The 21,133-nt window shown below is 41.3% G+C and overlaps 1 protein-coding gene across 1 annotated transcript in view; it reads right to left on the bottom strand.

The window, feature by feature from the left end:
- CNTN1 (contactin 1) overlaps window positions 1-21,133 on the bottom strand; it is a 130,339-nt gene that overhangs the window by 44,548 nt on the left and 64,658 nt on the right. The window contains exons 3-5 of the mRNA XM_075857060.1: window positions 10,323-10,447; window positions 2,395-2,521; window positions 2,073-2,245 (exon numbers count right to left, since the gene is read on the bottom strand). Coding sequence (XP_075713175.1) covers window positions 2,073-2,245; window positions 2,395-2,521; window positions 10,323-10,374 — 352 coding nt within the window. The 5' untranslated portion in view covers window positions 10,375-10,447. The remainder of the gene's footprint in view (window positions 1-2,072; window positions 2,246-2,394; window positions 2,522-10,322; window positions 10,448-21,133) is intronic.

Raw genomic sequence — 21,133 nt, forward strand, 5'->3', positions numbered from 1 at the left:
ATCTTCCGGGAGCACTGCCAATGATTTCCTACTGAAATGTAATTGACATATTCCTTAAACTTTACAAGGAATAACAGCACAAGGACTCAATCATATTCTAGCACAGTAAAGCCCAACCTGTTCCTTCCTTCTGCCCAAGTGCTTCCCGCACACAAGATTTACTGCACATCATTGTTTGGTTATATGGAAACGTGGTGACTCAATACTCCAAAATGTGAATAATACGCACAAAGATTATAAACCATCAGACCATTTTTATGATTACACCATTTTAATGATTTAACAATATAAAAACGACCAGAATTAAACGGATATATGTCAGCTGATCAGTTAGATGTTTGCTCATTGAATTCTTTGGACATGCGAGGTGTGTAGGATGTGAGGCCTAAACTGCGTGAGTTTCATGATTACAATTTTCATGGGATTATCACGTCAGATTTTCTTCCATTGAGTCTCAATCAGCAGTTCAGCATGTGCTCAGGTCTCTATTCATATTTCCATATCATGTTATAGTCAAATGCAACTTCAGTATTGAGTTGTACAATGTACTCCTATGGTTATGCTACAGTCACAGCACATATAAAGCTATTGTTTAGCCCTGGCCTAAGACCATTCCAATGGCCATTTCTTAAGCTTTGACTTGACATACAATTGTGAGAAAATCAGTTAAATCTATGTGTATAGCTCATCTTGTTTCTTTGTGACAGCTACCTTGAATTGGAATAAAACATTTTATCGTTTTTAAGTTGGTTGGTTGGTTGGTTGGTTGGTTGGCTCTGTGAAGGCTACATGCTGTATAATGCATATTTTTAATACATATTACTTTTCCAAATGTATTTGGTTTAAAGAAATTATCACTCCCACACGGCTTAAAGGGAAACTGCCACATATATAATGCAGTCCAATCTGTAGGAAGCATGTCGTAGAGAAGTGGGAGCTGAACAGATTGATACATATATTTTTGTGGGAAAAGATCTTTAGTCATTTAAACCTGTGCTCATTCTGGGCTTAAAGGGAACCAGTCACCAGCATTTCACCTATTGAACTTTACTTATCCCTCACTGGCCGATGCTATAAAAAGTTCATTGCCGTTATTCCCCCTCCTAAACTCCTCCTCCGACTGTAAATAACGGTCTGCAAACATTTCGCACCTTTTATCGTAATAATCCGGTGCCCCTTTGTGTGCACACACCAGAAGAGGACAACAATGCACAAGTGCAGGATTTTGTGTGCTAGGGGAAGGCGAGGAGCTGTCAATCAATAGTAAGGAGGCGGGGTAAACTCGGAAAGACTTGAGGAATGAAGATATGTCTCTTTTCAAACGAAGATTTGACTCTTTTCAAATGAAGATATGACTCTTTTATGCTCATTAGCATACAGTGTGAGAACACTAAAAAACTGAATACTAAAGCTACAGAGCCGACCAACAAGATAATTATAGGTTATATAGAAATTATTTTTCACCCACTACCACCAGACATTGCTGGTTTAATAGGTGAAATGCTGGTGACAGGTTCCCTTTAAGAGTGCAGTGGGCGGTCCTAATCACTTATTGACCGCTATCTCTGTATTCACACTCATACAAGCAAGGCTATTTTTCAGTGATTAGGACCGCCCACTGGACTCCTTAGCCCAGATTGGCAGGAGGTTTAAATAAAAAATGAATAGTTCTAATGAATCTTTTCCCACAAAACTATATATCAATCTGCTCAGCTCCCCGTTTTCTATAAAATGCTGCCCACATACTGGACTGCATATTATACATGACAGTTTCCCTTTAAATGGAAGAGAAATCTTAATCGTGATAATGAGGATCCACTATCTATTTTCTTCACTGTCACATAAGCATAAATGCTTGTCTTTGCTGAAAGTTTACAGTATGGTATTTCTATAGGTAAGGGAGATAAGTGGCTACTAGGCATGTGTAACTTTATGAATACTGAAATCCAACTATGAAAAACGCAAGAAATAGATAATGTCTATTTTTTATAACATATGGATATAGACATTATAAAGAGCTGTTTGATATTTTAAACTTCACTATTTTTGGCTGCATGCAGTTATTTACTTACATCCAAAATTTAGGCTGGCTTCTTTACTCTTGATTGTTCCGTACTCATTCGAGACTATGCAGATGTATTTCCCAGAATCTTTAGACTTTTCTGGATTGTTGATAACAAGATTTCCTCCTAGCATGCTGTATCGTGGATCTGGAAGTTTTATTTCCCAGTTGTTGTATCTCCACCTAAAATAATTATTCAAACCAACATTGTAAAATTGAAATTGAAGAGCAACATATACTGCAGTACATGTAGCCGCATGGAACAGAACATTTTAATTATATATTAATATAACTCTTTCTATATTTACAATGTCTCATCTATCTCTATTTACTTGTATGTAGGAGTGGGGTTTCCTCTGGCTCTGCAATTCATTGATACCTTCCCATCTGTGGATTCTTCTGGGTGAATAGTGTCAATAGGCTGCTCTTCAAAAACTGGTCCATATCTTTTTCCTTCTTCTAAAATACATAACATATTCACATATTTTATATGTGAATTAACAGGGCTAAAGTCATAGACACAATATAAAATGGAGTAAAGTCATTACCTCTTATAACTAGGCTAGGACTAGGTCAATATACAGAATATAATGTCATCGATGAATAAGGGTATGTTCACACGAGGGCGTCCGTTACGGCTGAAATTACGGGGATGTTTCAGCCTGAAAACATCCCCGTAATTTCAGCCGTAACGGCATGTGCAGGCGCTTGAACGCCGCGTCCATTACGGCCGTAATTAGCGCTGCTATTCATTGGAGTCAATGAATAACGGCTCCAATTACGGCCAAAGAAGTGACAGGTCACTTCTTTGACGCGGGCGTCTATTTACGCGCCGTCATTTGACAGCGGCACGTAAATATACGCCTCGTGTGAACAGACAAACGTCTGCCCATTGCTTTCAATGGGCAGATGTTTGTCAGCGCTATTGAGGCGCTATTTTCAGACGTAATTCGGGGCAAAAACGCCCGAATTACGTCCGTAAATAGGCCGTGTGAACATACCCTAACAATGACTAAAATACACAAGTTGTTCTACAGTTACTGCATTACTTTGCACCGAGCTATTCATGAAATTCTGTTTACTGCCAGAAAGGTCTTTAGAGTTCACTCTTCTGACCGAAGACAAAATTGTTAGAACAACAGATTTCGAGAGCATATGTAGTTAAGAGCCTTGTGCATAGAGTGGGGTAAGAGAAAAGGTCAAAGCAAAGTAAAGTGTTTTTTTATAATCTGTTCTTAGGATAGCACAGCTATGGGCACAATGCAGACACATTTGATCAAAAAACATACAAAGGAGATAGGAAACAGTAAATGCCCTTATAGACGGGCAAATTATCAGGCAAATGATCGCTCATGGAATGCTTGTTGTGTAAACAGGGCAGCGACCAGCAGATGAACGAGCAAACGCTCATTCATCTGCTGATCATATTGTTTTAAAAGTGTCAAATATTATCGTTGTTGGCAGCACATCTCCCGGAGACGCGAATCCGACATCATAATGTATGGGGATGAGCGGTCGGAGTAACGAGCGCTCGCCCCCATACTAGCTCCTTGTGACTGGAGCAAACGAGCACCGATCAACGAGCTGTCTCGTTGATCGGCACTCGTTTACACGGCCCAGGACGGGCCGTGACATAGGACCTTAACAGATTGAGGAGAATACATGTATTCCCTGAGAACCTGCATAGAACTTGAAAATTGGGGGAAATTTATTAATACAGTCCACCAGTACACCTAGTGTAGCGTGTGTCATACTCGTCAACAGAACATAATTTGCCTATAAGGCAAATAACCCTTTTTTCGACAATGCTAACAGAAGGTATTGAATTCGCATAATTCCTAATAAAGAAGATACACTTTATTAAAGGCACGTAGCCTATATATACTCGTCAACAGGGTGCATAACCTGTTGACGAATTTGGTTGGGGATTTAAACCATGCCAGGTCAACCTGGCTTGAAAAAACTTGATGAATAAGTCTCATGGAAGACTTGCCCACTTTTTCCACCATCATTTTTAATGTATTATTATGCCATGGAGATTCAATCAAGACAGGACATTTTTGTTTCTTTTTATAGATTTGCTCTTCCCTAATTGTATTCAGGTAACACGGATGTTGGGGATGTCTCCAACAACAAGCTTGTCGACATTTGCTGATGGTAACTCGCAGCATTGTGAATGCAAGTCTGAGTTATAATACAGATTGTAACTTAGAATCAGCAAAAATAAGTAATGTAATGTATTTACACAGTTACTATAGATTATGATAAGATATCAAATGTAAATTGTCTTGAAATGTGAACATGAGTGATGTGGGTGCTGGGTATCTTTGTTCTTTAAATAAATGCAGTAATAATTCATATAATATATTATGTGCTTATTTGTGTTCCCTTTGTGCAATATAACATTTTGTCTAAGAGTGGATACACAACCCAGCATTTTTTGAAAAAAACACCCCTTTTTGTTGTGGCATTTTTTGCAGCTTTCTTTAGTAGCCAAACTTTAGTTGGAAGTCAGTGCAGAAATATAGAATGCACTACAAACATTTAATTTTTTAGGTGGCGTATTTTCTCTTTTGGCGTTTTTTCAAAATTGCAGCAAGAGTTGGTTTGGCGTTTTTTCCAGCAGTTAGTAGCATATTTATCCCACAGACCCATTTCTTCGGGGGGGGGGGGGTCATCATTTGCTGCATAGGGGAATCTTTGAATCATATGACTTGCAATTTGAAAAATGGCACAAAACAAAAACACAGGTAGTAAAGCACACCATTTGCAAAAAAAAAAAAAAAAAACACCATCAAAATGCAATCCAATCTTACAAAAAAAAAATTTAGATGTGTTTTTTTTATGTGCTTTTTAGACCAGGATTGATGCCATTTTTGTGGCAGTGTTTGTCTCAGTTTTTTTTACCCAAACACAGATGTAGACACAAAAGAAAGGAGATGATTAATTGCTTCCCTTATACCTTTCCTTCCTTTTTGGATCCACTTCTGGCTTTGGCTATAAGACTCAAAACTGCCACAAAACTGTGTGTGTGATCCTGGCCTTAGGGCTCATTCAGACGAGAACAATACTTCAATGGGGCTATTCAGACATGCTTGAGTTTTCACGCAGCGAGTGTCCGAGTGTCCATTGTGTGAAAATCACTGCATGTCCTATATTGGTGCGTTTTTGCGCACCTAGTCTCCCATTGAAGTTTATGGGTGTGTGAAAATCACGGATAGCACACGGACGACATCAGTGTGCAGTCCGTGTTTCACACATCAGTTACGGCTTGTCCATAAGGCCTAATTCACACGAACATGTTAAACGTCCGTGGGACGACCGTTGAAACAGCGGCCGTCCCACGGACCTGTGTAATTTAATGTGGCCGTTCACACAGCCGTTGTTTCAACGGACCGTGTGAAGGGTCTGTGGTAAAATCGGACATGTCCTATCTTTTCACGCATCACGCATCCCTCCATAGACTCTCATCTATGGGGGATGCGAGACATCACAACCCGCAGCGCCGAGCACGGATGCACCTTGGCCGTTAAAAACTGTCGTTTTTCACGTCCGAGGTGCACAACGCTCGTGTAAATAAGGCCTAAAAGGAATAGCCGCGTATATTCTGTCCGGAATTGCAGACGGAAACTATGCAGCAGAAAACAGTAGCAGCAAATTGAGTGAGATTTAACAAATCACATCCACATGCTGCGCAAAGTTTCAGTCCAGAAATTCACATGCGTTGCGTATTTTTCGTACCCCTGCATGTCAATTCCTGCTGCCGAAAGTGGATTGAATTACAGGGGGTGTCTGGCGCTATCTACAGGGGGTGCCTGGCACTATCTACACGGCAGGGTGTCTGGCGCTATCTACAAGGAACTGTGTCTGGCGCTATCTACCGGGGTGGGCGTCTGGCGCTATCTACACTGGAGGGTGTCTGGCTCTATCTACAAGGAAGGGTGTCTGGTGCTATCTTCAGGGGAGGGTGTCTGTCGCTATCTACAGGGGAGGGAGTCAGGCGCTATCTACGGGGAGGGTGTCTGGTGCTATCTACAGGGAAGGGTGTCTGGTGGCACTATCTACAGGGGAGGGTGTCGTGTGGTGCTATCTACAGGGGAGGGTGTCATGTGGCGCTATCTACGGGACGTGTATTTTGTGGAGCTATGTACGGGGGTGTCATGTGGCACTTTCTTCAAAGGGGTGTGGTACTGTCTACATGGGCACTGTGGCACTATATGGGCACTCTAGAGTGGGCACTGGCACTATCTACATGGGTACTGTGGCAGTATCTACGTGGGAAATATGGCACTATCTACATGGGCACTGGCACCATCTATGTGGGCACTGCCACGATCTACAATGGGCACTGTTGCACTATCTACAGTGGGACTGTGGCACTATGTGGGCACCGCCACTATGTGGATACTATCTATATAGTGGGCACTGTGGTGTTTTCAGGGGGTTTGGACAAAAAAAAACAGACAACTTTAATCCCTCAGTTTTTTTAACGCCCATGAGAAACAGATGGCAAATGGATGACAAACGACCATTAAAAACAGACAGATGGACAGATCAGTTTTAATGGCCATTTTTTTCACTGTCGTGTGAATGTAGCCTAAAACTACTTATGGATGTAATGTTTTTTACGAATTGATGGTATTAGTTGTCACCCAGAATATTTTGAAATCCACCTTTGTGATCATAAATAAAGAGAAATATGTTTTCTCCAGCGATATAATCTTAAAACGTATTCTGTCATAAAAGGAGCATTTGCAGATTCGACAATTATCACCTATCCATAGGATAGGTGATAAGTGTCTGATAACTGGGGGCCCCACCGATTGCAAGAACATGGGTCCTGAACCATTCGTTCCTCCTCACTGCTCAACCACATTGAGGAAGAAATTAATTAAGTGGCGCTCCAATTAAAGTCTATGGGAAGGATGGAAACAGCTGAGTACAGCATTCGGCTATTTCCGTCAGCCCCATAAACATTGAATCGAACGTTGGGCACATGCTCGAACTCTGCTCTATTCAAGCACCTTCTCACGGCGGGATGTGTAATGAGGAGGAACGAGGGGTTCAGAACCCTAATCTTTAAGGCCCTATACACATGATCGTGCCCATATTCACGGTCCGTGATTACAGGCACAGTCATCCGCATTTTCGGCCGTGCTTCAATTATAAAGCATGGGAGCACGGTCCGAAAAAACAATAAATATGACATGTCTTATTTTTTACGGAAATTTACTGAGGGTAACTCAATAAGGGTATTTTCACACGGCTTATTTTCTGAAGTTTTTCGGCTGTAAACGGCTGAAAAATCGGAAAAGAACGACTCCAAACATCTGCCCATTGATTTCAATGGGAAAAACGTAGTTCTGTTCCGACGGGGCGGTTTTTTACGTGGCCGTTTTGAAAACCGACCACATAAAAAAACGCCTGCGAAAAAGAAGTGCATGTCACTCCTTGACCCGTTTTGGAGCCATTTTTCATTGACTCTATAGAAAAACAGCTCAAAAAACGGCCGTAAAAAAACCCAGCGAAAAACGCGAGTTTGAATAAAAAACGTCTGAAAATCAGGAGGTGTTTTCCCTTGAGCAGTGATAAATGTAGTAAGTGAATTGGATTAAGTATAGTACATTGACATGTTGCATGATACTATGTGGAGGGTTATTGCTGTTCGACGTGAAACATCTGTCACAGCTCACTATGTCGTAAACACATTTAAATTGCCTTCAACTATAACTGACCTTTATAACCGCTGCTTTCTTTTTTTACTGCAGGCAAAGATAAAAATGATTGTTGTGTAAAAGAATGCATAAAAAATTAACTGTATAGAGTGCGCTACAGATTTGTGTGGGCACATTTACGTGTGGGCACATTTGCTTTCACTTATGCAGATCTTCTTAAGTGGCACCCCAAAGAATATGTTTTGGGAAAAAATTGTTAACAATAAAGAGTCTTTTTTTATATATAGATTTGTTTGTCTCTAATTGTAGTCAAGCTTTAATGACACTAATGACGGGTTCACACGTATTGGATTTTTTTCATGCATATTGCATTTTTTCCACTGCTGTATTATAATCCAGATCTTAACTATTAGTGAAAAAAAACACTGCAAAAAAAGCACTCTGTGCAGCCCCAGTTACAGTGGAAAAATATGGTGTAAAAGAAAGAAAAAAATATATATAAAGTCCCCCAAAGGTCTTTTATGAACTTTGAGGGACAGACCATAGTAATAAAAAAATCAAAGTAAAGTCAAGTGTTAAAAAAATTAATAATAAATACACATAAAATACCCACCCCAAAAAAAACTTCCACCCCCGCCAATCATTGTCGTAACGCTAGCCCTGACCCAATTACCCTAATATAGACATGTAACATATTAAAATTTCCGGTAGACAATGACGATCACAAATAAAAGGTCTATTTTAGGGTAAAACTATGTTATTACTAAAAAAAATAGCTGAAAAGTAAAAAAGCTTATTTTTTTACTATTATTTTCAAACTTTAAAGAGGCTCTGTCACCACATTATAAGTGCCCTATCTCCTCTATCTCCTACATAAGGAGATGGGCGCTATAATGTAAGTGACAGTAATGCTTTTTATTTAAAAAAAACTATCTATTTTTACCACTTTAATAGGGATTTTAGATTTATGCTAATGAGTTGCTTAATGCCCAAGTGGGCGTATTTTTACTTTAGACCAAATGGGCGTTGTACAGAGGAGTGTATGACGCTGACCAATCAGCATCATGCACTCCTCTCCATTCATTTACACTGCGCATAGGGATCCTGCTAGATCCTTATGTGCTGTCTTATACTAACACATTAACAATACTGAAGTGTTTAGACAGTGAATAGACATTCCACGGGATGTCTATTCACAATCTCTGCACAGTCCCGGATTCTGGACAGTGTCCCGCTGTCCCGGGTGTTCGGAGGTATGTCCCGCTGTCAAACAAATTCTGAAGCAGGGAACCCTACTTTGAGCGCTGTGCTTGGAGAAGCCCTTGAGGTTACTGTCCATATATGGACAGTGACGTCAGTGGCTACTCCTGGAGTGGAATCCCCGGCCTGAGTCAGCAACAGGGATTCTGCTCCAGGAGTAGCCACTGACGTCACTGTCCATCTATGGACAGTACTGTTAAGGGCTTCCCCAAGCACAGAGCCACAATGGGAGCATGATACTGTGTGGGCTGAATCGGGTGTGTATGGGTGGGAATTGGGTGGGATTAGGGGCGTGGCTTAAAAAAATTGTTGTGCGAGGCATCGGTTGTCCCTCTTTGTGATACTTGAAAGTTGGGAGGTATGCTTATAGTGACACCAAACCAGTAAAACTTTTCTTGCTGCTCCCCCACTTAAAACAAGTCTTGCTCCCTGAATATTGCACCTAGCATATTGATATCATTTAAAAGCTAATATTCTTTAATATGATACCAACATCTGAGCTCTAGTCTAGTCCTTATATTTTAGCTACAGCAATCTCTTAAAGGTAACCTGATAGCAGTTTAAACAATAAAGTCTGCAACCACTAGAGGGAACTTACTATATACTGTTTATACATTGTATGAAATAATAATAATGTGTACAGTACACTTCTACGCTTCCCTAGTGGTGGCTCCAGCCAGCCTGCATGTTATCATTTAATTGTATCTCTATATCTAAGTAGGGAATTTGGAGCTATGTAAAATGAAGCTCCAACCTCTATAAAGATGCATTAAAGGCTATGTAAACCTTTAAAAGTAATTATTTTTTTTAATAAAAATGTCAGTCAGTGTGTTTTGTGCAACTTTCAAATAAGTTTTTATTAAAAATTATTTTTACTTTTTGAGATAAGGCTGCTCTGTATTCTCAGAGCAGCTGTATCGTTAAATGAATCCTGTACCTGTCAGGTCCGCGGGACTGACGGGATCAGTGAAAGCGGGTCCTGGGAGCAGGCAGATATAACTGCTCCCCGCTTTGTTTATTTATTCCGATGCAGCGCCGTAAAGGCTACTGCATCAGAATAAAGCCCGTTAGTGGCCGCCATAAAAACACCTATGGCGGTCAATAATAGGTTAAGAAACTAATCAGCACAGAATTTTGGACCTGCTCAAATAAAAAGGTGTTTGAGTGTGAACACTCATTTTAAGCTGAACAACACAACATATTAAAATAGAGACTGTTTTCCATTATTTTGCTGCTTACATGGCACAGTCATTCTGACTAAGTTTGGGGTTCTCCTAGAAAAATTCCACATTACAGATAATGCAATGCACGTCAAAACTTCTTACCTGCCCAGCAGAAGAATATGTACAATAAAAGTTGCGTTACAACAGGCCACATTTTGGATGAAGTTGAGTATGGAGAAATTGACCAAATGCTTCTGTTCACCTCCTTTATGTTTTTCTGTTTAAAACTGTAAGAGAAATCTAATGTTAGTAATAAAACAAATGATTTACATGCCATGAGAAAAGCTTATCTAAAAAGGATAATGCAGATAATATTTTATAATTACTTAACATGACATTATTGTAAGTAAAATGTATTGATACACTATTCATTAGTAAATACCATCTGAACAGGATTAAGAGTAGGGCTAATATAATAATGGACAGTTTTATAGTTATGAAACATTAAAGAGCACGTTCTCGTAATATAAGTACCTCACTGGTCCTTTTCTCATGGTTATACACTTTTCTCAGAGTCAACTGCGCTCCTTCAATGATTTTTTCCGTTCAGCGGCTTTGCAGGAGAACGAAGGGACAAAGGTCCCTTTGGCATTCCTACTGCCATCAGCTGTGCAGGGAACATTTCTTATTAAACAAGTGGAGGTGGATAAACCATGGCTGCGGACGCCGGCCACTGAGTTGAACAGTTGAACAGTAAGGGACTGGGAAACGGCTAGGGGTTGAAGCAGGGCGGCAGCAGAAGCAGGCACACAGCTCAGGCCCCCCCCCCCCCAAGTTTAATTTCTGGGCATGCCAATGGTTAGTGAGAGCTGTAAGACATACCGTATTTATTATGTTTTGTCCTACAACAGCCTGATCTAGCATACACCTTGTGGTTGTTTCTGAACATTCTTTAGCGGCACAAAAAAAATGTCATTACTTTAAATTATTGTCAGTTTTGACCTGTCTCTACCTTGACCCTATGTAAAATTCACCCATAGCAGATTATATTTTAAGCTATTTTTGCAACTCAGTGATGCTACTTTGACCTTGAAATTAGATAGAATTTCCTATTAGAGAAAGAGATATTGCAATAAAGACAGGGACAATGTTTTATTGCAATTACTAGGTTCTAAAATTCATTGTAAGTTATCTATATCTGCAATGAACACCCCGTCCATGAAAAAAGCTGTCACTTCCTTTCTTATCCATAAATCGTCACCTATCCATAGGATAGGTGATAATTTTTGGTTTGCTCGGGGGCCCCGCTGTTGAGACCCCTACTGATTGTCCTGAACCCACAGATCCTCCTCACTGCTCGACCGCAGTGAGTAGGACAATGACTGGAGCGGCGGTCAAGCATGCACAATGCTGCTCTATTCAACATCTATGGGAATGACGAAAACAGCCAACTACAGAGCTCTGTTGATTTTGGCATTCTTATAGCGACTGAAATACTGAATGAAGCAGTGTGCACATGCTCAACTGCCGCTCCATTCAAGCTCCTTCTTATTGTGGGGGGTGCAGTAAGAAGGATCTGGGGGTTTGGGACCCCCATTCTTACAATAGGTGGGGGTCCCAGCGGTCAGGCCCCCAGCGATCAGAATTATCATCCTTTGGGTAGGTAATAATTTATGATAGCACATTAATGGCCACACAACCGAGACTGGCACACAAGGTTTGGATATCTGCAAAAAATTATGTAGCAGATATGCCTCAAAGGCAGCTTTCCCAACTGGACCATAATTGGTAACAGCTCACTACGGATTTGTGCAGGAAGAAAAGGTCTTCTGCGCAGCTTTTAGCCTTGTCTACTATACAATGATATAGACTGGCTGACGTCTTTGCACAGATCTTTATTAGCATTCAGGACATAAGATAGGGCACAATGCAGAAGGCCTTCACTTCCTCCGTGAAGACCCGATGAGTGGCGGCAGCGGAACAGTGAAGCATAGAACAGTTTTTTCCAGCTGCTGAGAAGCTCCAAGTAAGCGAGCTGGGTGTTGTAGTGTCTTAATCACAGGGAGCAGAGTCCTTCACGGAGCAATAATGAAATACCTAGCACTGCTATGAATCAGTCCGCCTCTTGTACTCGGTACACCCGCATGAAGCCCAGTCAGTGTGGGCTTTAAGTGATTAAATGGGGGCACCCAGGAACTGAACAGAAAAAAAGAGAGCAATAAATAGCAGATCAAAAGTGGCAATAAATAGCAAATGGACATAGAATTCAGTGCCTCACTAGTGCCCATTTGACATTTATTGCATTTTGGTGCTGTTCTGTAACAAAAGGGTGCTAAAGGGACAATTAATGAAAATAGGAATCCAGTGGGCACTGAACAGAAGGGAACTAAAAGGGCACTCAATGGCGAATGAGCACTGAGTTCTGTTCCCATTTGCCATTTATTGCACCTTTATTGTATCACTTAGTGCCCCCTTTCTCCTCAATTGTTATTCATTGCCCTGTCTGTGACAGAAGGGTGCAAAAGGGGCAATAAATGGAAAATGGGCACTGAATGGAAGGGCACTAAAGGGACAATGAAGGCATTAACCATTGTAGCCCAATAATTTTCAGCCCTTTTTCTAACTGTAAGGCCTTGGCAGCGGAGTGTCACCCGCAAGCCACCCGCAAATTTCGGGCCATGCACATGGCCGCGGCCATTATTATTTGCTATGAGCCTGGACTTTCTGCGGTCCAGGCTCCTGGGCCATGCACGAACCGTGGAAACCATGGTTGTGTGCATGGCCCCAAAGGAATGAATGGAGCCGCAATTCTCCCGTGGATTTTTCGGGGGAATTGCGGCCGCAAAAGCACATTCGTGTGCATGGGGCCTAAAAAAAATGGTGAAAAACCTTTGTAAGTTGGCCACGCCCACAATAATTACCTAATTGGTAGGGGTCCACTGAGATAAGATGTTCTTTTAAGGGGTTCCCCAATGCTAAAAAGGCTGGGAATCACTGCTATATGTCATATTCATTGTCTGTCTCATTTAGTTTCCTCTGACAACTAGACCTTGTGGACAACGTATGGGGTCATTACCATAGATGATCTCTACTCAGAGGTATAATGTACTCATTTACAGACCTGAAACTGTACTTGAGTCTAGCCAGGTTATCCTTCATTGAGACAGATAAAATGTTCTTATACTGATAATCACCCACAGTTATTTGTGCAAGACATTTGTTGTAAAAAAAACAAACCACCCAAATATATCAGAATAATAACACGTATCTCCTATGCTAAGTGAGGAGAGATCTGAGCTTGAGGATACATAGTTTTCTAGGATTTGAATCAGTCACAGTATCCCTCTTAACAGTACCAGTTTAAAAGGATTGTCTGGTTTGGATAACCCTTAGCACAAAACTTGTTCCCAACGATTATCACATACAGGCCTGGGACCGATCATTATCCGCTGTTATCACCAGAGAAAACGGCTGTCGACGCCACAGAGGAAATCAAGCGTTACATGACAGCTATTATGACTCTCATAACAGAGTCAATGTCCCCTTTAAAGCAGCTTTGTCATGCAAGTTGTTTTGTACCACATTGAACAGGGAGGATGATGAGGCGCTATAACTGATAATAGCATCTGTAAGGAGAACTCTAAGGGGACGTTGTTCTTCCACACCTTAGTTATAAGTGTACACGCCTCTGATCACTATGCCTGGCAAGAGATATGCTGCAGAAAAATCCTTAAACTTACACAAAAGCTTTACACTAAGGATTAAAAGCAGTCGCTAGATTTCAAAGGCGCTGGTCTCAAATGAATCAGTCAGATGGAAGGGTCTAATTTGATTGGATTCATGGATTGGCTGTCAGGAGCTGCCAAGTCTTTTCAGGGCATTTATTTCATTCCCATCCTGGTGTCAATTTAGTAATTAATTTTACATTGGCATTAATTACTGTGTGACCTACTCTATGGGTAATCTTTTCACATCCCACGATCAGTAAGCCCTTGCTAACATACGATACCTCAGATATTAACAGAGAATTGTACACGAAGTGCCTGAACACAATTATGCCCATCAGTATATTTATATGCATTGCCAATGTCTGCAAACCCTTGTCAGGCCGAACACTTGGGCCATCAGTTCTGTGATCACATCATAAAAACATACGCGTTCAATAATTATAAAGATATTTCTGTACTATATTATAATAAAACACCCAGATAGCGGCCAGCAAATAAAATACTTCCCAGAAATGTTTGGCATTGAGCCAGCGTTATGCCCAATAAAGACCTAGAGGCCATGCATTTTGCATTATAGTAGCTCTGTGCAATAGAGAATAACTTAAAAGATTAGCTACTGTATTTTCTGCATATAAACTGTGATACTTTTACGTCCATCCTTTTATCATTTACAGTATAGAAAACATAATATAGGAATAGAGAAACAGTTTTATTAATTTGATCTATCTGTATCATATTCTTTTTGGCTGAGGGGGACAATGTAGCAATTCATAGGACCAAAGACAGAAGTGCTTATATTTATATTCTTGCATGACGTCTGTTTCAAATATGTAAGAGCAAATATAGTGCTAGAAGCAACATTGTTGGATGTATATAGTAAGATTGGCATCACTGATAATGTAATTAGGCTTCATTCACATCTGCATCAGAGCTCCATTCAGGGGTTCCGTCGGAGCTTTCCATCAGGGGAACCCCTGAAGGGAACCCTTACTGAAACAAATGGAAAGCATAGGTTTCCGTTTGCATCACCATTGATTTAAATGGTGACGGATCCGGTGCAAACTGTTTCCGTTTGAACCGATTGTGCAAGGGTTCCGTCGTTTTGACGGAATCGATACCATAGTCGACTGCGCTTTTCACTCGATATAGCACAGTGGACCAACACTGTTGCTCAGTGGTCCAAAGTCCTGTTTTCAGATGAAAGTAAATCTTGCATTTCATTTGGAAATCAAGGTCCCAGAGTCAGGGGGAAGAGTGGAGAGGCATCAATCCAAGTTGCTTGCCGTCCAGTGTGAAGTTTCCACAGTCAGTGATGGTTTGGGGGCCATGTCATCTGGTGTTGGTCCACTGTGTTATATCAAGTCCAGAGTCAGCGCAGCCGTCTAGCAGGAAATTTTAGAGCACTTCATGCTTCCCTCTGCTGACAAGCTTTATGTAGATGCTGATTTCATTTTCCAGCAGGACTTGGCACCTGCCCACACTGCCAAAAGTACCAATACCTGGTTTAATAACCACAGTATCACTGTGCTTGATTGGCCAGCAAACTCGCCTGACCTAAACCCCAAAGAGAATCTATAGGGTAGTGTCAAGAGGAAGATGAGACACCAGACCCAACAATGCAGACAAGCTGAAGGCCGATATCAAAGCAACCTGGGCTTCCATAACACCTCAGCAGTGCCACAGGCTGATCGCCTCCATGCCACGCCGCATTGATGCAGTAATTAATGCAAAAGGAGCCCCGACCAAGTATTGAGTGCATATACTGGACATACGTTTCAGTAGGCCTACATTTCAATATTAAAAATCATTTTTGAAATTGGGCTTATATAATATTCTAATTTTCTCATAAATTTTGGGTTTTCATTAACTGTTACTATAATCTTCAACATTAAAAGAAAAAAATGCTGGAAATAGATCACTCTGTGTGTAATGAATCTATATAATATGAGTTTCACTTTTTGAATTGAGTTACTGAAATAAATAAACTTTTTGATGATATTCTAATTCCTTTAAAAATAACTAGTATATTATATATATAGATATATAGCTTTCTTCTTTGTATGTTCAGCTTCTTTTCTGCAATGTACAGCCTTCAGAAGTTGATCCTGAGATAAGCACTGTTCCATAAAAAGAGTACGTTCACACGGGTCGGATACGCTGCTGAAAATCTGCATCATAAATTTAGCTGAATATTCCCACCAAATGGTGGTTTTATTTAGCGCGCATATTCGGCTGAATTGACCGAACTCAATGGGGAAATTCTGCAACAAATGCAATTTATAATCCGCACCACAGGTCAATTTATGCATGTATTCTGCGCTGTTTTTTTCTGCAGTGTGTGAATGAGATTTGTTAAAATCCCATTTACTTTTCTGCTACTGTAATAATCTGTAGAGTTTCCATCTGCAAATCAGGACGAATTTGCAGCGAATATGCTACGTGTGACATATCCAAGGCTGGGATTGTAAAAAATTAGTAAAATCATGACAAAATGATGCGGTTTTGCAGAGATTCGAAGCAGAAAACGCTTTCAAACCATGACGCGAGTACCCAGCCTAAGGCTCAATGCACACATTACGTATTACAAGTGATTTTGCTGCGCGAATTTGCATGTGGCAAATCCACAGCATAATATAGTACCAGCAAAGAAAATGAGATTTCAGGAAATCTTATGTACGGGCTGCGGTTCTTTCGGCACGTTAATTGACCTGCGGTGCGTATTTTAAAGTCTGCAGGATGTCAATTTATCTTGCGTTTCCGCTTGTGAATTATATTTGCCTAGTTGCACCAAAACCCGCAGCATAAAAATGCACCAATATACACATCAAAACGTAAAAACCTCACCGAAAAACACGTGATTAGGTGCGGTTTTTTACCTGCGAATTTTCCGCAGCAAAATACGCAACGTGTGCGTGTAGCCTAAGGGTCTAATTTTATCAGTCCGCTTCCATTGGAATCAGTGCGTGCTGATATTTGATTGAAATCAGATGTCTATCATTTTTATGTGCATCTTATAAATCGTCCTGTTTTATTGCGAATCGCGTTGGCTTGTACAATGTATTGTTTATTCATGTAGCCACATAACAGAATATGGGATGACAACTGTTTTTCTGCATATCTAACGGTTAACTCAGCAGAGAATTCCATCTCCGAGCTCCATGTTACTTAGCAACTCTCTCTGAACTGGAGCTTTTTTACATCACCCTTTATATCTGTCAAGGGTTCTTAAAAACATCTATTCCATTCTGTGAATGAGAAGGCGAAATACGTCATGTGAAGATCCAATGTAAACCAAGCAGAAATGAATGTGGATGTTGAATGCATTAAATAGATTTAGATTACTTCTACCATATGAACATGGACTAAGAGAGGACTCTAATATGCTAAACTATAATATAATATCAAGCTAAAGAATATATCAGTCATGATCAGCATGAACTTGTTTTACTATTGATGCCACTGTGTAGCATGGGGCTGCTTTTTGGGATCACTAAGGCCTGGTTTTTACAGGGGAAACATGACTTGGTTTTATGTGGGCACCGTCAAAGATTGTGTGTTGACCACAGGGGCACCGTTGTTATGACTGTTAAAGGGACACTAAGGCTGACTCACTATTAAAAGAGCAGGGTTGTTGGATGCGACTCTTAGTACGATATTGCAATTGAGTAACTGCGCTGTCACTGTTATGGGGTCTCTTTGAGTGGCTTTATTATGGGGGCACTTAAGTTAGCACCATTAATAGGGCACTGTGGCATCTGAACAATTTGCAACTGTGCATACCACATATACTTTACCTGCGTGTGTGCGTGCGTGCGTGCGTGTGTGTGTGTGTTAACCCAATATGTGTTTGTAAGCCAACCCCTTGTCATGGATGTGGCTGAACATGAAGTTGGCCTTTTGATGGAGTAAAGGATGGTCTAAATTATGCTAGAAAATAAATAGGTTTAAAACTGGATACAACATTATGCGCCAGAAATGTGCCACATTCTGGACCTTTTACGACAAGTTCTAGGTGCAATTACATTAGTAAATCTGCCCCACTGTGTTTAAAGTCGTTTTTGGTGTTATTTTTGGTGGCGTATTTCTGATTGTTTGTTTTTTAATTTAAAAAAAAAAAACAACCTCTGTGGTTGTGTTTTCTGTTAGTCAATAGTAAAATATGACGGGGAGATTTATTAATAGTGACTTTAGACTAGATAAACCTGGGCCACATTTATTACGGTGACACATGCTGCATGATAGATTTGTCCCCTCTTGCTAGACCTGTGACACTTTTGTCTTCCTGTTCGGTCTCTCTCATCTGGAAAGATTTTATTTCTGTATTTGGCATCAGTATTTGTAAGCCAATGCTAGGAGTGGAACCTGCACAAAGAAAAGTATAATGGACAGATTTGTACCTCTTCCATGTTTTGGATCCACTCCTGGTTTTGGCTTACAAACACTGTTGCAATATACTGACGAAAATACTGCCGTGTGAAATTGGCCTTACAGCACCTCATGGCTGGCATACTTACCATCATAGCACATTGTACTGAAGTATTGATAATAAGCAACAATCTAAATATACAAGGAAAAATGTTTAATTTGTTGAAGGTGAGATTTGTCTACACTTTTAGGGGGGATTCACACGAGCGTGTATTCGGTCCGTGCGGGCCGCGTGGTTTTCACGCGGTACGCATGGACCAATACAAGTCTATGGGGCAGTACAGACAGTCCGTGCTTTTTGCGCAGCGTTTGTCTGCTGCGCAAAAAGCGCGACAGGTTCAATAACTCTGCGTATTTCGCGCATCACGCACCCATTGAAGTCAATGGGTGCGTGAAAATCACGCGCACCACACGGAAGCACTTCCGTGGGACGAGCGTGATTCGCGCAACAGCAGTGAAAAGGATGAATGAAAACCGAAAAGCACCACGTGCTTTTCTGTTTCCGAACATCCAAACGGAGTGTCTTTGCGATGAGCGAAGCCGGACAAGCGTACCGAACTTCACCGGGTTCGGCCAAACTCGTTTTGGCCGATCCCGGCAAAAAAATTATCGGTACGCGACGTCAGGAGATAGTCACTGTCCATGGTGCTGAAAGAGTTAAACTGTTTCAGCACCATGGACAGTGACTTGCGATCCCAAAATACATTAACCTGTAAAAAAAAAAAGAAGTTCTAACTTACCGATTACTCCTGTCTCCTTCCTGCAGTCCGACCTCCCGGGATGACACTTCAGTTCAAGTGACAGCTCCAGCCAATCACAGGCCAAGCACAGGCTGCAGCCAATCACAGGCTGCAGCGGTCACTTGGACTGCTGCGTCATCCAGGGAGGTGGGGCCCGATGTCAAGAGAGGCGCGTCACCAAGGACGCGTCACCAAGGACGCGTCACCAAGGCAACGGCCGGGAAGTTCTCGGTAAGTAGGAACTTTATCTTTTTTTTTTACAGGTTTTTCGCTGTTGTGTTCGGCATTCACTGTCGAGGGTGCTGAAAGATTTAGCTCTTTCAGCACCTTGGACAGTGACGGGCGTTGACAAGCCTCATCTCTATGATGCCGGCTGCGCGAAAATCACGCAGCCGCGCATCAGACACGCATGACACACGCAGCTGTCAAATGGTTTTTGCGCTCGCAAAACGCTGCGTTGTTTGCGCGCGCAAAAACGCAACGTTCGTGTGAATCTACCCTTAGTAGTTTAATTTCAATTAAATTAGTTGTGATCCTCATTCAGTGTCCACCAATAATGCTTCTCAATCATATCCATTTTCCTAGGAATCAATATTTATCAATCACTATATTTACAGGCTCCTCATGGTTAGATAAGATTAGGCCATTCATTGTGTTATTAACAAGAGACCATAGCCTATCATTATAATGAAACAAGACGACTGCACGCTGTGATCTTATTTCATTGGTTCTCCCATTAAAGGAATGACAACTGCAATTAAATCTCAAAGAAAGAAAGCAGGTGAAGGCTACAATGATGAAGCTAATTATTTCTGACTGAGTACATAGAGAAAGTCTGTATAAAAACATAATAAATATATCTGCAGATCTTCGAATTAAAGACACAACCTCAACACAAGAAGTTTCTAAAGTTTCTCCTTCATTTTTATGGTTTATAACTTACATTGTCCCCCAGCAATGCTTTAGATTTTGACATATAAGCCTTTTTTCTTTTTATAATAGTCAATGACAGATTGGCCGTTGCCGCTGAATTTGGCAATTAACCCCTTAGATGCAGCGGCCAATTGCGATCGCCACATTTAAGGGGTTTAGAGCAGATCGGCAGCCTCCATATGCAATTTCGGGGGGCGGCCGATGGTTGTCATGGCAACCTGGGGTCAGACAATGACCTCCGGGCGGCCCTGCATGGAAGCCTATGAGGACCATAGGCTTCCTGTCAGAGTGACTGTCACGTCACAACGACAGATAGAACACATTACACTGCTTAGATAGTGTAATGTATTCCAGCGATCAGAGCTGCAAGTCTTCAAGTGCCCTAGTGGGACAAAAAACACAAGTAAAAAAAAAAAAGGTAATAAAAATGTTTTATAAAAGGTGTCAAAATAAAAGTTATAAGTGACATAAACAAGAACTGCTTTTTTTTCCTATAATAAATCTTTTATTATAAGAAAAAAATGAAAACCTTAAAAAAAAGTACACATATTTGGTATCACCGCGGTCGTAACGACCCAAACTATAAAACTATAAGTCCTCCCTGCTTTAGAATTAGTTCAGAGCGGAGGAGCAGAGGGAGCTCCTCCGCTCTGAAGTAATTCTAAGGCAGGGAGCTGATGGTTCCCTGTTTCAGAATTAGTGGCTACTCTTTGAGTAGAATCCCCGTTGTCGATGATTTGGACGGGGATTCCGATCCTAGAGGTAACCCCTGAGGTCACTGTCCATATATGGACATTGACGTCAGGGGCTCCTCCTGGAGCGGAATCCCCGGCCAGAGTCGGCAACGGGGATTCCGCTCAACAAATAGCCAAAGAGGTCACTGTCCATATATGGTCAGTGACATCAGGGCTTCCCTCTAGGAGCGGAATCCACGGCCTATGCTCTGGCTGGGGATTCCGCTCCTAGAGGGAGTCCCAATGGCGCTATCTACAGGGGGTGTATGACGTTATCTTCAAGGGGGGTGTGGCACTAGCTACATGGACACTGTGGCACTATTTAAGGGCACTATCTACAGGCGGCACTATGGTGCTATGTACATAGGCACAATCTACATGGGCACTGTCACTATCTACAAGGGCACTGGCAC

This window comes from Rhinoderma darwinii, chromosome 3 (genome assembly GCF_050947455.1).
Source record: "Rhinoderma darwinii isolate aRhiDar2 chromosome 3, aRhiDar2.hap1, whole genome shotgun sequence".
In the NCBI taxonomy this organism is placed as follows: Eukaryota; Metazoa; Chordata; class Amphibia; order Anura; family Rhinodermatidae; genus Rhinoderma; species Rhinoderma darwinii.